Source organism: Prosopis cineraria, unplaced genomic scaffold (genome assembly GCF_029017545.1).
Source record: "Prosopis cineraria cultivar Desert tree isolate PC_DT_omini unplaced genomic scaffold, ASM2901754v1 PC14, whole genome shotgun sequence".
Taxonomy (NCBI): Eukaryota; Viridiplantae; Streptophyta; class Magnoliopsida; order Fabales; family Fabaceae; genus Prosopis; species Prosopis cineraria.
Genome location: NW_026555345.1, coordinates 3,043,853 through 3,060,844, shown reverse-complemented (window position 1 = coordinate 3,060,844; position 16,992 = coordinate 3,043,853). Strand labels below are relative to the sequence as shown.

At 33.4% G+C, this 16,992-nt stretch overlaps 2 protein-coding genes across 2 annotated transcripts; both read left to right on the top strand.

Moving 5' to 3' along the window:
- Positions 1-1,420: 1,420 nt before the first annotated feature.
- LOC129293892 (glycoprotein 3-alpha-L-fucosyltransferase A-like) lies at positions 1,421-7,179 on the top strand. Its single transcript, XM_054932014.1, has 7 exons — positions 1,421-2,106; positions 2,929-3,089; positions 3,484-3,725; positions 4,708-4,812; positions 5,526-5,682; positions 5,987-6,214; positions 6,410-7,179. The coding sequence occupies exons 1-7, from the start codon at positions 1,687-1,689 to the stop codon at positions 6,663-6,665; spliced, it is 1,569 nt and encodes a 522-aa protein (XP_054787989.1). The 5' UTR covers positions 1,421-1,686; the 3' UTR covers positions 6,666-7,179.
- A 3,620-nt stretch (positions 7,180-10,799) lies between these two features.
- On the top strand, positions 10,800-14,364 carry LOC129293672 (ferredoxin--nitrite reductase, chloroplastic-like). The gene is made up of 4 exons (XM_054931753.1): positions 10,800-11,281; positions 11,972-12,326; positions 12,432-12,720; positions 13,407-14,364. The coding sequence occupies exons 1-4, from the start codon at positions 10,912-10,914 to the stop codon at positions 14,148-14,150; spliced, it is 1,758 nt and encodes a 585-aa protein (XP_054787728.1). The 5' UTR covers positions 10,800-10,911; the 3' UTR covers positions 14,151-14,364.
- The last annotated feature ends 2,628 nt before the right edge of the window (positions 14,365-16,992 follow it).

Below are 16,992 nucleotides of genomic sequence, written 5' to 3'. Positions count from 1 at the left end.
GTATAGAATAACTTTTATAATTAATTTTTTGACCATACTCATACTTCATTTAGTAGTTTTTTTAAAATGATATATTAAAATTTTAATTATCATTGTCAAAAGTCAAGATACTTATAGATATAATATTTAATGAGAATATAATTAAAATATATATATATATATTTAAATTCAAGTTTTAACCAATAGTTTTTAAGAATTATAAATCAATCAATTATTAATATTTATATATTGTAATTAGGAGAGAATATTATTTATTATATAGATTTTTAAGCATAAGATCACAAATTTCATATCGACGCATGAACTAAAATAATAAATGAATCTTTAGTTCGTCCGAAGGAAAGCAACACACATCAAAAGCGCACAGCCGCACACCTTAGGGTCCGTTTGGATTTCAGTTGGGTATAATAGATTATGAAAATAATTGATTAAGTGGTAGATTTTAATCATAATTGATTATGTTATAACGCAATTTGTTTGGATACTGTTTTTCTAAAATTGATTTTAACAGAATTGAATATATTTGAATAATTTAATCAAAATTAATTTTTACCTATATAAATTACTATATAATTTAATTTTTAAATATCAAATATTAATTTTTTAAATATACAAATTTTAAATTTTATTAAGGAAAAAAAAGGAAAAAGAAGAGAGTTTAATTTATTTTTATTAAATTATGTGCTTTTTTTGTAATTTTTTCCTGGGCTTGTTTTTGTAATTTTCCCCAACATTTTTTACAAACGTTTATCAGGAAGCTGATCGAAGTAGCTTACGGTAAAACGCGCGTATGGGGTCAAAATCGATTTTCACCTTTTCTGACCGTTTGGCTAACTTACTGAAATAATCGATTTTGGAGGGGGAAAATCGATTTTTTCCCCTATCCAAACACACTCTTAGGGTCCGTTTGGATTTCAGTTGGGTATAATAGATTATGAAAATAATTGATTAAGTGGTAGATTTTAATCATAATTGATTATGTTATAACGCAATTTGTTTGGATACTGTTTTTCTAAAATTGATTTTAACAGAATTGAATATATTTGAATAATTTAATCAAAATTAATTTTTACCTATATAAATTACTATATAATTTAATTTTTAAATATCAAATATTAATTTTTTAAATATACAAATTTTAAATTTTATTAAGGAAAAAAAGGAAAAAGAAGAGAGTTTAATTTATTTTTATTAAATTATGTGCTTTTTTTGTAATTTTTTCCTGGGCTTGTTTTTGTAATTTTCCCCAACATTTTTTACAAACGTTTATCAGGAAGCTGATCGAAGTAGCTTACGGTAAAACGCGCGTATGGGGTCAAAATCGATTTTCACCTTTTCTGACCGTTTGGCTAACTTACTGAAATAATCGATTTTGGAGGGGGAAAATCGATTTTTTCCCCTATCCAAACACACTCTTAGACTTTGGATTGAACGTGGAAATCCGGTGTTTCTTCCTTCCTGAGATTCTAAGTCTCCCTTTTCTTCTCTCTGAACCAAAGAAGGAGACCCAGTCTCAGCATTGATCCTTGCTTTCTCCCAACTCTCCCCTTTCGGATGTAAACTAGCCGAAGCTATAACAGCTCTTGTTTCAGTTGCAGATCGCAGTTATTCCTTCAAAGCTTCTCCTTCTTCAAGTCTAGGAATTTTTGGTTGTCTGGAGTATTTGATTTGATTTGATTTGATTTAATGGGTCTATTGTCAAATCATAGAGGCTCAAGAACGGAGACAAACCAGGAAACTTTACCAGTTTCTGCAGCTGGTTTATCGGTGCCGCCCAAGAAGAGATGGTCCAATCTAATGCCTCTGGTTGTGGCCCTTGTGGTCATTGCTGAGATCGCCTTCTTGGGTAAGTTGGATATGGCGAAGAACACTGCTATGCTCGATACTTGGGCCGACTTAATTTACTGGTCTCGTGAAGTCGTCGCAAAAGATGATTTGGGGATAGCTCGTGAAGTCGTCGCAAACGATGGTTTGGGGATAGATATGCTTGGTGGGGTTCGGACTTCAGAATCTGAGAGCTGTGAGGAGTGGTTAGAGAGGGAGGATGCTGTGGCGTATTCAAGGAACTTTACAAAGGACCCTGTTTTGGTCAGTGGAGGTGAACAGGTTTGTTGAATTTTAACTCTTGATTATACTTTCCTTATAGGCGTTCCTAATTTGGAAGATCAGCTAGTTGTTGACGAATTAGTTTAATTATGACTACTCTGATCCCCGATTTATAAGCTCGATAGTGACTTCTTCTTCTCTTCTTGAAGTGTTGAACTTGAATTACTGGGGAACTAGTTTTGAGTTCAAACAAATTTGGTATCTGACTTAACTTGTTATAGCCTGTTAGATATATTTTTTCAGCATGCTTATAGATACAGACCTCTTCACTTTGTTTAAGTTGGTAATGCTAGAGAGTTAATGCACTGTAACAATCTTTTATCATTCTGAGGATGCATATACTGTCTAGTGTTGATAGCTAAAGAAGTAATTGAAAATTAGAATGAACCTCCCTATAATTGTTCACATAACTTTCCTGTTCACTTGTTTGGTGAAAATCACTCTGGAATAATTTCGGGGACTTGAACCATGTGCTTGTCGGCAAATCATTGCTCTACTGATGATTTCTTCCACGTAACATTAGTAAAGTTTTACTGAGACATGAGCTTTTCTTTCATTTGTTTTGAAATCATATGAATTATGTTGTCAAGGGTGGTATTATTAAATCATTTTTCATTACTGGACCTCTTTTTGTATTCACATATGAAATAATGTTGATATATGTAATCATATAAGGTGCTCTTCACTACAGTTTATGATATTTGTCTATTGTTGGGTTAGAGTTTTTCTGTTGATACAGTCTGGCTCTTATTTATTTCTCTTAGTTATCTAACAATTTTTATTTTTCGATTTTTTTTTTATTCTTATAAAATCTATGCACAGGAGTGGAAGTCATGTGCCGTTGGATGCCAGTTTGGGTATAATTCAGGTAACAAACCTGATGCAGCGTTTGGTTCATCTCAACAAGCAGGGACAGCTAGTGTTTTGCGATCTATGGAATCTTCGCAATACTATGCAGAGAACAATATTGCAATGGCAAGACGGTGGGTAAGCACTATCATGAAGCATTTAAGTCCTTAGGTTGAACCATTTGTAGCTTTTATGCTGGGCAACCTGATCTTTCGGTTTTTGTGTTTCTATAGTTCCATGAAGAGTATTGTAGTAGAGAATTTACCTAGTTGAATGCCATGGGATTGTGGATTCAGTGAGTGTGAACATAACCTAGAGGACAAGACTAAGGTGTTGACAGTCTGATAATTTGCAAATTATACAAGTACCAAGTAATGAGTAATGTAGAATAAAGATTATTGTAGTTTTTACTTTCATTCAATTGAATCTCATTTCTTTTTTGTTCCCTATACAAGTGGAGAGGACATTTTACTTCCAAAAAGAAAATGTGTAAGTATCTAACTAATAGTTTAATGTCTTGTGTACTAGGAGGGGATATAACATTGTAATGACAACCAGTCTATCATCTGATGTTCCTGTTGGATACTTCTCTTGGGCTGAGTATGACATTATGGGACCTGTGCAACCCAAAACTGAAAGTGCTCTTGCAGCTGCTTTTATTTCGAATTGTGGTGCTCGAAATTTCCGGTTGCAAGCTCTTGAAGCTCTTGAAAAAGCAAACATCAAGATTGATTCTTATGGTGGTTGCCATAGAAACCGTGATGGAAGAGGTGTGTTGTAATGTTCTGATAATTCAATGCCTGTTCAAATCTTTTGTGCTTCTTTTAATGGAGTTATATTGTCAGAGTTGCAATTGCTTTTTGCTGATGAGTGATGACCCCATCAAGTCTTTCTCAAATTGAAGTCACTGTCTCCTCTATCATAGGATGACTCAAATATTATTTTAGGTTTGAACATCAATTCCACTTTTGTAATTGATGTTCTTATCAATATATTATTTCTGAATATCTTGGGCAAGTCAAGGTGGTCAGGTCTCAAATTTTACACTGTAAAACTAAATCAGCTCTGATGTGCTCACAGATATCATGATTCCAACAAAAGATTTTAAATCTATAAAATGTACTCTGTTTGCTTATCTTTACTGAAGTACTGCATAAAAATATACATTTTCTTATGGTAACTAAAAAAAAAAACAGAGAGAGAGAGAGAATGTCCAATTTGATGTTTAAGCTGTCAGGTTGGCACCATGACTAGGCTCTGAGGCTCTTAAAATTGCATTCCCTGTCTAAATTCTGCATCCATTTAATTTCAGTTTTTCATTCAATATTCTGCTCATCATAAATTGATCTTATTGAACACTTGCTCTGGCATGAAGGCTGTGGTTAGGACTATTGCGGCAGAAGCAAAATAGATTCATTGCAAATATATCGCACATTAAACAGTGCAATTTTTTTTTAAAAGGAAACATTATTAAGGCGAACCAGAAGAAGAAGAATCTCATGTCTCTCCGAAGCATTTTGACAGCGTACTTTTTAAAAGATTTGATAGTTGATTCCCTCCTTGTAGATACCAATGTAAATCACAGTGATTATTCTTGAATCTTGATTATTGAGTTTAAATACAGTAAGGGATAAGGGATTGGCTCATATGGAAAACTTTTAGTTTTAATATTATTTTATTGTTGATAACAACGCCCTTCATTTTATTTCTGTGGCTTTGTTGCTTTGTTGATATTATTTTTAATTACTGCAGTGGACAAAGTGGAAACTCTGAAGCGCTACAAATTTAGCTTGGCATTTGAGAATTCAAATGAGGAGGATTATGTAACTGAAAAATTTTTCCAATCTCTTGTTGCTGGTATTGGAAATAGCATCTACCTTTATACTCTCATTTGCATTTAATAGACATGCGACTTGACTAATGTAACACAACTTTCTTTTTGTGGGCCTTAGAAATACGGAAATGAGGCCCTTGCATTTAATCTGTTCATTTTGCTGTTCTTGGGCCCAACTATTTCTGTATTTCCCTCGGCTGCCAGGATTTTCTGTTTCTGCTATATTATTGACAAATTATATATTTGGGATTGAGCATGCCCTCTTAGATATAACTTGATAATTATTTATGATAAATAGTTGCCTCATAAATTTATTGGATAATATAATTAGTTTCGTTTTATATATATAAAAAATTCTTAGTTAATTGTAGGTAATAAACATGCATAATGCTGCTTTTGTAGTTCATCTCTCTTCAATCCAATCTCATAATGACCTCATTGTTCAATTCTAAGAAATTAGTTTAAACTAGCAGTATGAAGACCCTCTGTGGGTGAAGGGGCTTTGAAAGAGCTATAGTACCTAAATCATTAGAAATTATATTAAGTTTACAGAAAACAAGGGACATGCTGAACATCTAGATGAACATAAAATTCAAGAACTTTTTATCAAGAAAAAGAAAATGCAAGGAACACTAGTTAATTGGTTCAAGATCCTTGAAAATTTTTGAGCATCTTGAAATATCCGCACAACACACTCATGCTTCTTATCTGGAAATTAAGCTCTCTTTCATTGCAGGCTCTGTTCCTGTTGTTGTTGGTGCTCCAAATATTCAGGATTTTGCTCCAGCCCCTGGTTCGCTTTTACATATTAGAGAGCTTGAAGATGCTGAATCAGTTGCCAAGGCCATGAAACACCTGGCAGAGAACCCTGAGGCATATAACCATTCATTGAGGTAAAAACAGTGAAACTTGGGTCTCCTCCTTACCCTGAGAAACCCCACAACAAAACTGCTTCTCACCAACCTTACACCAAAACTGGACTGTATAATCTTATAAAAAAATCAGGAAGTTTGATGTTTTACGTTGTCTCCCAAAGACTTAACCACTAAAATTGAGCTTTATAATGTCAGAGCGGTTGAATATTATCTGGTTCTGAATGAACCATCTTGATTTCATCAGGCTTTAAAAGTTTAACTGGGTGTTGGCATTGTGCTCTTTCTCTAATTAATATAAACACCTAGGTCATCTGTTGATTAGGTGGAAGTATGAGGGCCCATCTGAGTCTTTCAAGGCTCTTGTGGATATGGCAGCAGTACATTCATCTTGCCGCCTTTGCATTCACTTGGCGACAGTGATTAGAGAGAAGGAAGAAAAGAGCCCAGGCTTCAAGAAGCGCCCCTGCAAGTGCACTCGAGGTTCAGAAACAGTATATCACACATATGTGAGAGAAAGGGGAAGGTTTGAGATGGAGTCCGTTTTCTTGAGGTATGCTTCTTACTTTAACCAGTATTCTTCTCTCTCTAAGCCATAATTTATACAAGTTATCATCAGCTATGCTAGACTCAGAACTTTTTCGGTGCTACGGACATAGAGCTCTACCATTTTAGATGTTACCGAATTTTCTGGAATATCATAATGTTAGCTTGCAGAGAATTCATTATTCTGACACGGACTATGCAGGTCAAACAATTTGACTCTAGAAGCTTTGAAGTCTGCTGTGTTACAGAAGTTCACATCCCAGAATCATGTACCCATATGGAAGACAGAAAGGCCAGAAAGCATAAGAGGGGGCAATGAGTTAAAAATTTACAGAATATATCCTGTAGGGTTGACGCAGAGGCAGGCTCTCTATACCTTCAGTTTCAAAGGGAATGCTGATTTTAGAAATCACTTGGAAAGCAATCCTTGTTCCAAGTTTGAAGTCATATTTGTGTAGCATATTCTCATTTTCTCTCTTCCTTTTCTATGAATACCCTAGCGCCACCTTCACCTTCACCTTGAACTTCAGCTTCTCGTCGCAGGCTTTGATATCTTAGAATCACTGATGAAGGGGCTTAGTTATAGCGCACAGAAGAAAATGGAAGGAAAAAAGATTTGTTTGATTTGAATCAGACATATTTTTCTTCTCTCACTTCTCCCACTTATCTCTATGCTAAAGTAGATTTAGGAATGAATCAAGAGGTATGGCTTTAATCTCTTAGGTAGGTAGGTGATAAGAGGGATTCTTACACTTGGAGAGCACCAGGCTACGTTTTTTAAACTCAAGTCGTGCATGATGAGAAGCTATATAGGGAAGACTCTGTTTGATTTTTCTGAATTATAACTATAATCTGGATATGACAGACAGGTCCTGTATATTGTATTTGAGAGTCGCTTGTTTCATACACCTTTTAATATTATTATGTATGTTTTTCCCCGAAACATTAATAAAGTGATTCTATTTTGTTTCAGTACACATTTTCTGCTCGTATTTCTTTCTTTTGTCCCCGAGTTATTTTCAACGACTTCGGAAGAGAAGTTTGTTATTACAGTGCTCTTTTTCTTATGGTTTGTGTTCGATTTTTTAATATATTTTGTCACTGATTAAGTTATCATTAACTACTGCAACAAATAATCAGTTTACAGAAATGAGGTAAAGAGCTCGTTTAAATTTTAATTGGATATAATTAATTATAAAAATAATTAATAAATGTTATGGCACAGTCTGTTTGGATGTTGTTTTTTTAAATTGATTTGAAGACAATTAAAGTTTGAATGATTTAATGAGAATCAATTTAACTGTATGTATTATCATAAAAGATATTAATTTTCAAAATTAAATTATTAATAAAGTTGTATATAATATTATTAAATTTGTTAAACTTTATTAAAGAAGTAAAGTATATTATTTAAACCAATATATTTGATTAATTATAAAAATTTAAATTATATTAATACTAACAATTAATTTCTTATTTTAGTCCCAATAAATTGTTTCCTGTTTTAATTTTTTAGAACTTCATGCTATATAATCTCCATTGGCCGCCCTCATTCTCTCTCTTTTTCTTTCTCTGCATTTTGTTCTATCATTTTCTCCCACTGTACCTGTCAAGGGAGGGAGAATAATTGAATCAAAAAAGCGGTCTCACAGAGCTTATCCCAAAACGTGGTTCAAGCTAGAATAATCAATTAAGAATCAATGGTAGTGTTTGGTATTTTTCACCCAAATCAAGATTTCCCCCCAAAAAAAATCAAGTTATTTTGCAATCCAAACAGGCTGAAATACTACAAGAGGTGTGGAACATAGAAAGTGCTTATATTGTTATACAATAATATTTGAGATTTGAGGTTAAGACTCGAATAATTAGATATATGACTACTTGAGGAGATTTATAAATCAGACAACCTGAACTGAACCATATGATTATGCTAATATTTATTTAAAAATTAAAATAATAATGATGATAATAAAGGACAAATGAAGACAAGGCTTGAGAGTTTATTAATAGGTGTCAAGTGGCACATGAATCGAATGCCCTTTACAGGAGGGACGCCCAAAATGTAATATGACAAAGAAAGCAGCGTTTTTGTCTACACCCAAAAAAAGGTCAAATATAATAATTGTTCTCATTGTTGTTGTTGTTGTTATTATTTATAATTTACAGATCAGAGAAGTCAAGTTGTTCACGTCCTTGCCAGTGCCCTTAGAGGCTAAGGGGCAACAAGTAACCACAAAAAGTCAAAGACAAATAAAGAATAAAGAAATGAAATAAAACTTTTGCCGCGTCCGTATTTGGTGAAGAACTGAAGATGTCACATAAGTAAATGTGATCCTCTTTGCTTCGTATTTTATTGTATCTGACTTCTATTTTTGATGTTACTGATTACAAAGTACTTTTTATGTTCAGAATTAAAGGAATCTGAACCAAATCATGCGTGCCAGCCGCTAGATCCAATTTCATCTCAAAAGGCTTTGCCCTCCACTCTCTCTCTTTAGCTTATCAACCAAACAGATAGTGTCTAATAAATTTTGTTAAAATTATACAATTTCTTTTTGGCTCATAGAAAGTAAACTAGATGTAATGTTTTGTTTTGGTAAGATATATAATATACAATTTTTATTTTTTTCACTGTACTCTTGGCATAATATTGTCATCTAACTAGGATAAGTAAATAAATAGATACGCAAGTAACGTTTTGTATATTTGATTACAACTATGTGAAGAATTCACATTATAAAGTTGTGTAATTTAAGCATGCTTATATGCTGTAATACAAAGTACTTACACTTTTTAAATATTATAAAATATATTTTTTTATTGCTTACAGATATACTCAGAAACAATTTTATTTAAAGTATAATCGTATAATAAATATGAGAATCTTTTTTAATAAGAATTTAAACTTCAATATATCAAAAAAAACTAACTCCTTCAATTATACCTAACCCTTATTTGTACACACACATAGTAATTAAAAGTCAAATTTTTGGTTCTATTGCTTGACTGTGAACCTTGAAATTTGATATTTTTTATTTTTTATTCATTTATCCAAACTCCAGAGGTTTCAAATTAAAACGTTACATAAGATGGGAGTTGCTCTAATTATTATATAGAAATTACATCGTGTGTAGTGGTGTTGAGGTAGAGTTTTCATCTGGAAAAGTCTTATATATTGAAGTTTATATTATAAGATATATTTTTTGATAAAAATATAGTACTCTTTTCGTCTTAAATTATAAAACATTTTTAGACAAAATTTTACATATCAATAAAACTCATTAAATACATCTTATAATTTACTTTTTTAAGACAAAAATATAAACGTTTAAAAATGCCATTCATTTAATACTTCATTTGATGAAATAATATTGAAGAGAGAGAATATATGGGAAGGGTAATATTAAAAAATTATTATTAATGAAATCTTATTTTTATCAAAGTGTCTTATATTATGAGACGTTAAATTTTTTTTAAAAGTGTCTTATAATTCAGACGGAGGGAGTACAAGATATTCATTTACAACCAAATCACAACATGTCACAAGTTTTTTTTTATTCCATGATTTATCAACTAGCTAACTTTATTTTTAATAATAATAATAATGTGATTTTTTAAAAATTTTGAAAAATTTTCATATTAATTTGAATGAAAGGCAAAATACTCCTTTTGATCTAAAATATAAGTAGTTTTTTTAAATACTCATACTAATAATTTTTTTATTTTCATAACAATATATATCATTTTTTTAATCTTAATTCTAATTACCAATGCACTTGATGATGAATAAGAGTTAAATTTATACAAAAATTTAAATTAATAAATAAAGGGGTAAAATGAAAAAAAAATTGCATGTACTAAATTGTTTATATTTTAAATTAAAATTAACTAAAGAAAAATATTTATATTTTGAATTAAAAGGAGTATATTAATTATATAAAAGCAAGTATTTAAATATTTTTCTTTTTTCTTTTTTTATAAACACAAAATTTAGATGAGATTGATTTCGAGAATTTATCAGAATTAAAGTATACTTTTATATTCAAAAAATATTTATAAAAATAATTGTAAATTATTTATCAACAAAATCATTACATTGACATACAGGATTTTATCCCACGACATAATGGATTAAAAAGAGTGCCATAAGGCAAGGAATCTGTTTTGATGATAAATAAATAGAATTCCAGCCTCGCTTGCCGCTTGCTATGCCAGGTTTTTACGGCTGAACTAGTTTTAGGCGGCATAAAGTGATTTAGTTAAAATATTAATTAATTATTCAATAAAATTAAAACTAATTATATTCAATGTCTCTTTTATTTTAAACTGCCAACATATATATATATATATATATATATAAACCAGTATCCTAACACGATATTATATAATTATAATAAATAATTTTCAAAGTGATTTATTACCATGACTTGTCCAATTGTGCAAAACTCAAAACACGAAGAATTGACGGAAATGATTCTAAAAAGCGAAAAATAATGGCAAGATAACGATGAAGTAAGGCGGCAAATCTGTGGTCGAACCACAAAACAAGGACGACCCTTAGCCTCAACGAAAGGTCCTTTGATCTCTCAAGGAAACTCTTGCTCACTCCTAAGGTCCCTCCTCTCTTCCAACCTCTCATCCCTACAAAGATGGCCTCTCTTCTCTCTCTCACCAGCTTCTGTTCCACACACACTCTGCTTTCAGATGGCTTCTTCTCTCTCTGTTCGTTTTCTCTCTCCTTCCCTTTCTTCTCGCCCCAAGCCGACATGGGTGGTCTCTGCAACTCCGGCAACGGCCCAGGTTGCTTCTTCGCCGGAAGTGGACGCGTCGAGGTTGGAGCCTCGAGTGCAGGAACAAGATGGGTACTGGGTTTTGAAGGAGAAGTTCAGGCAGGGCCTCAATCCTCAAGAGAAGGTCAAGCTCGAGAAAGAACCCATGAAGCTCTTCATGGAAGGTGGAATCGAAGAGTTGGCCAAGTTGTCTCTTGAGGAGATTGAGAGCTCTAAGATCACGAAGGACGATATTGATGTCAGGCTCAAATGGCTTGGCCTCTTCCACAGGAGAAAGCATCAGTGTAAGTTTCACTAATTGATTCTCAACCTTTGAGGAAATACTATATTATAGTTGATTGTTACGTGTTCGAGCTTAAGTTCCCGAGGTAAATTTTTATCCATACATGGCCAATGACCAATGTTAGATTAACGAGACTAAATTTTCCAAATGGGGTAGCAAGGACACAACTTTTTTTCCCATCTGTATTTAAAAATCTAATTTCTTCCACCTCTTTTCTTTCAAGTTAGTGCGTCATTCTTTAAAATTCTCTCAATGTTATCCTTGAATCTCATTTAGGCTCACAAGTTAACGTAACAAGATTGATTGCTGAGTTGAATTACGTGGCACCAGTTAACTCATTCCACGCTGTCCATGCATGATATCAATCTATGGTTATGAGATTAGGCCTGTGTTTTCCTTTTGCCTTTTAGGGGGCGTGGTATGGATTTTATAAGGATAGTGGTTCTTAAATTAGTCCTTATCTATTGTGGATTCAAGTATGTGCCAGGTATGAATCAAAAAATGTGAGTCAGCTTCTGTTATATTCTAGATTTTTTTAGGTATACTAACAAAGTTGAAATCATTTTCATGAGTGGGAATTAAAATTGAAAATGTATGTACCATATGTCAGGGATTAAAATAGAAATTTTCCTCTAAAACAAGTAATAGTTTATCTTTCTGACTGAGTCAAATATTTCCATTTCAAAATCAGATGGTAGATTCATGATGAGGCTGAAACTTCCGAATGGGGTAACAACAAGCGCCCAGACAAGGTACTTGGCAAGTGTGATAAGGAAGTATGGGAAAGAAGGGTGTGCTGATGTGACAACAAGGCAGAATTGGCAGATACGAGGTGTGGTGCTTCCTGATGTCCCAGAAATCTTCAAAGGCCTCGCAGATGTTGGCTTGACAAGTCTCCAAAGTGGCATGGACAACGTAAGAAACCCTGTGGGTAACCCTCTTGCCGGCATTGACCCAGATGAGATTGTTGATACCAGACCTTACACCAACTTGTTGTCCCAATTCATCACTGCCAACTCGCTTGGCAACCCAAACATTACAAACTTGTAAGTTCTAGCGCCAATTTTAGATTGTCCTATGTGTAAACTTGTGATGACCTATTGCAAACTTGCAAGTTCTAGGGCCACTTTTTAATGTTGTAATTGGAACAGGCCAAGGAAGTGGAATGTTTGTGTAGTGGGGTCCCATGATCTTTATGAGCATCCCCACATTAATGATCTGGCTTACATGCCTGCCGAAAAAGATGGTCGATTTGGGTTCAACTTGTTAGTGGGTGGTTTCTTTAGTCCCAAGCGATGTGCAGAGGCTGTTCCACTTGATGCATGGGTCTCAGCTGATGATGTGATCCCTGTGTGCAAAGCTGTTCTTGAGACCTACAGGGATCTCGGCACTAGAGGGAACAGACAGAAGACCAGAATGATGTGGTTGATTGATGAACTGGTAATTCAATCGTTCCTGTTCATTTTTGTTATGTTCATGTTTTGTTCAAACAGTCACATAATGTCCAAAACAAAGGCTGATAGGTGTCCACCACAGTTAGTCACAACCTTTTTGTAAACCCATGCAAGAAATGAAAGAAGAAACTAGTTGATTCATCTTGAATTCAAAATTCTCGTCATGTCACATTATTTTTAATTTTCATAAACTTACGATTTGATGTTCTTTCTTGTTGATTCTTCCCCTCCTTCCTTTTTCTCTTTGGCATCTCAGTGTTCATGCTTTTTCGATCTTGTACTTGTACCTTAACCTTAGTACACTGGACACCAACCCAATAAAAAGGAAGAAAGTTATTTGCTTTGTTAGACGACTATATTCGATACAGTCAGTCACAACCTTGGTGTTTTTTTGGAGGTGTCTATTTCATGACCTTCCCATGTCAAGTTGGTATGACCGACAAGTTACTAAGTTCAGAATAAAAACTTAGACTGCATGCATTTGCTGGAGAGGATTTATCCTTCTTACTTCAGAAGTTCACAAACTTTTAATTTAAGAGGATCTAAATCCTCCTGGAACTCAAAAGTATGTGCATCAAGAAAATCTTGCAGTAAAACATCTGAGATATCCTTGGGTGTTTTGAAGTGTCAACTGTCAAGTCTCACTCAGAATTGCATGCTTGGAAACTGTAGGGAATAGAAGTATTCAGGGGAGAAGTGGAGAAGAGAATGCCAGGAAAGTATCTGGAAAGAGCAGCTCAGAAAGACTTGATTCAGAAAAAATGGGAAAGAAGAGATTGTCTAGGTGTTCATCCTCAGAAGCAAGAGGGCTTAAGCTATGTGGGGCTTCACATACCAGTAGGTAGAGTGCAGGCAGATGAAATGGAAGAGCTAGCTCGTTTAGCAGAACAGTATGGCACTGGTGAACTCAGGTTAACAGTGGAACAAAACATCATCTTCCCCAATGTAGAAAACTCAAAACTTGAAGCCTTACTCAACGAGCCACTTCTGAAAGACAGATTCTCACCTGAACCATCTCTTCTGATGAGATCACTGGTTGCTTGCACTGGGAATCAGTTCTGTGGGCAAGCCATAATAGAGACAAAAGCAAGGGCCTTGAAGGTGACTGAAGAAGTAGAAAGACAAGTGGCTGTGACAAGACCAGTGAGAATGCATTGGACAGGGTGCCCTAACACGTGTGGCCAGGTTCAGGTGGCTGATATAGGGTTCATGGGATGCATGACAAGGGATGAGAATGGTAAGGCTTGTGAAGGTGTGGATGTCTTCTTGGGAGGCAGAATTGGGAGTGACTCACATTTAGGAGAAGTGTATAAGAAGGGTGTTCCTTGTAAGGACTTGGTGGCCCTTGTGGCTGACTTATTGGTCAACCATTTTGGGGCTGTCCCAAGGAATAGGGAAGAAGGAGAAGAAGAATAAATGATATCTGTGAAAGATGGTGGCTTCCGTAAGATCCTTTGTGAGAAAAGTTATAGAGATGTAGTATTATAGTATATGCCGTTGTTGTTGTCTTGTGCGATTGGAATTCTATTTACTGGTCAAAAGAAGAAGAAGAAGAAGAAATTATATTTACTCTGAAATAAATGTTGCAGACCATGTGTTGTCAAGGTTAACTAATTCTTCGGTTCTTGAAGTTTTCTTTAGTTTTTAATTTAATTGTTTTAGTTATAAAAATTGATATCTTACAATTTTAAGTAATTCGATCTCTATCAATGAATTTTCACTACATCCTTAATATATATATATATGTGTGTATGTATGTATGTATGTATTTTGCCAACTTTTACTACATCCTTAATAATAGTCCCTTATCACTGCTTTTTAAAACTACCATCTAGTTAAAATTTAACCATGTAGACCTTTTAAAGTGTAAATTATATTAAAGATAGAAAATAGCATCAATTTGTAGGTAGATGTGACTCGGAGCAAAGTATATTTTATGTCGCAATCAAATTCATGCTCTCTGTTTTTTTTTTTTTTTGTGTTTGAATTTTATGGGAAAAAGTGTCGATCTCATATATACATGTTCTTTTTTACTTATACACACGTTAAATATGTGAAAAATATTTTAAAAAAAACAAAGTATTCTAATTAGCCAACATAAATTTTATGTATATCTGCTTCTGACATTTATGAGAAAAAGTGTCAATCTCATGTATATGTTCATTTTTCCTTATTTAGGTAAAAACTTGTATATTTAATGTACATATTTTTAATTAAATTAAGACATATGGATCTTTTATAAATTACTTATTTTATAATAAATTATTGTTATTAATTTAATTAACATATTAAGATTAACTTGTTATGATTTGATTAGACATAAATATATTAATTACATAAGTTTTACCCTTTATTTATACGAGTACATTAAGAACATAAATTAAACATGCAAAAAATCATTAAAAAAAATTAATCTTGGCAGCGTGTTGCATTTAAATTTATTCAATGTATGCTCCTTGTTGTTTGCCGAAAAAAAGGTCATTTTATGGGCAAGTATCATAGTTATCCTCATGCATATTTGCTCTTTGAATTTTACGGAAAAAGTGTCAATCTCATGTATATGTTCCTTTTTATTTATATGAGCACATTAAGAACACAAATTAATAGAATCATAAAAAAAAAAAACCAAATAAACCTTGCCTGAGTGTTGCATGCTCCATATTATGTTCCACGCCCCAAAAAAAAAAAAAAATACATATCAACAACTTTGTTAATGGTACTTCTAAAGTAGTATTTATGAGTGCATAGACCCAACGAAACGGGGGGAAAAAGAGGAACACACATTAAATACGTAAAAAATCATAAAAAGGAACAAATAAATCTTGCCTGAGTGTTGGATGCTCTATCCAAAGTCCCCCCCCATAAAAAAGAAACTATCACCAGTTTGTTAATGATACTTCTAAAAGCATTATTACTTTGGGCTTTACTTTTCAATATGTTTTGTACTCTCTCAACAGGTGATATCAAAGTTTAGTTTTGTCCAGACGTTGCATAAAAATATCACTTGAAACTTATAATTGCTCACCATTTAAAGTGCAAAATGAGATTAACCTAGTTTCGCTTAGAACTTATGCCGGCTAGCAATAATATGATGACGCCAAGAACAAAGTAACGAAAGAATTGATTTCGAACAACATCAACAATTAAATCACAATAAAAGAAAAAAGGGAAAATTACATTGAAATTCCATACAAAAAAATTAATAATTATAAATATAATTTAATTCAGTTGTTAATAAAACTTACAGTAATTAATTTTTTTGTATGGGACCTGATTATAATTTTTCAAGAAGCAAACCACAGCAGAGACATAAGGGAGAGAATATCTCTGGTCCGCTGCCTGCGATTCTCCATTGTGCCCTTCTAGGAGGTCGCCCTTCGCCCCTTCCAAATCGATTAGTTCTGTTTCAGCTTCAGGGCTTAAATAGAATGAGAGTGAGAAGAAGCTGAAGTGGCTGCACTTATAATGGTCAAATATTACCATTTCTATCCCGCTTGGACTATGAAACGTGGATTTTTTTTTTTTAAGAAAAAAGAAAATTAATACACACACAGAATAAAAAGATTGAGGCACAGTTATACGGTTTAAGAACCAAGGAGAAAAGCTAAAACTAGAAAGAAAAAAGTAGTTATCCTGCGAGATAATAATATCATAGTACTGGAAATTAGAGAGAAGAGTTAAAACATCCATGACAACAGCTTCGCTGTGACACTATATTATAGAGCCAATCCTGAAAAAGTTCTTTTAAAAGCAGTTGACTCTCAAGGATGTAGCGGTTGGCTTAGAATTCCTTATAGCATTATAAATCCACTAAAGGGTTGATTTGAAACAAAGGAGGTCAAAAGACTCACTGTCTTGAGTGAGCTTTAATTTTGAAGAGTAAAACTACTCAAGCAATGTGAGTTCTATTGTACAGTGATCTAGCTTTGAATTTGCTATCATTTTTAACATTTTTCATCCAAATGATCCAACCGACTAATGAAGCAATTATGGGAGTAGAAGGAATGGAAGAAGTACTAGAATTTTGATGAGAGGAATCATCCCAGCAACAGACATTGTCAAGCAAGAAGCATTCACTCTTGAAGGTTCTAATCAAATTTAATTTGACCAGAAGATTTGCCCTGATGTATCAATTAATTCTTGGAAAAACGGATCAGATTTAACAAGATGATGATATACCTAATCTGATCAACCATGGCATCTTAGTAAATATGCTTGAAATATTCAAAATCCAGTCAATGATTCCATAATCAGAAAC

Bases quoted from the DNA above. Each gene is read 5' to 3' on its own strand.
- LOC129293892 (XM_054932014.1), top strand. From the start codon at position 1,687: ATGGGTCTATTGTCAAATCATAGAGGCTCAAGAACGGAGACAAACCAG. The intron at 3,090-3,483 runs GTGGGTAAGCAC...CTTGTGTACTAG, and splicing joins AATATTGCAATGGCAAGACG to GAGGGGATATAACATTGTAA. The intron at 4,813-5,525 runs GTATTGGAAATA...CTTTCATTGCAG, and splicing joins TTTCCAATCTCTTGTTGCTG to GCTCTGTTCCTGTTGTTGTT.
- LOC129293672 (XM_054931753.1), top strand. From the start codon at position 10,912: ATGGCTTCTTCTCTCTCTGTTCGTTTTCTCTCTCCTTCCCTTTCTTCT. The intron at 11,282-11,971 runs GTAAGTTTCACT...TTTCAAAATCAG, and splicing joins CCACAGGAGAAAGCATCAGT to ATGGTAGATTCATGATGAGG. The intron at 12,327-12,431 runs GTAAGTTCTAGC...TAATTGGAACAG, and splicing joins AACCCAAACATTACAAACTT to GCCAAGGAAGTGGAATGTTT.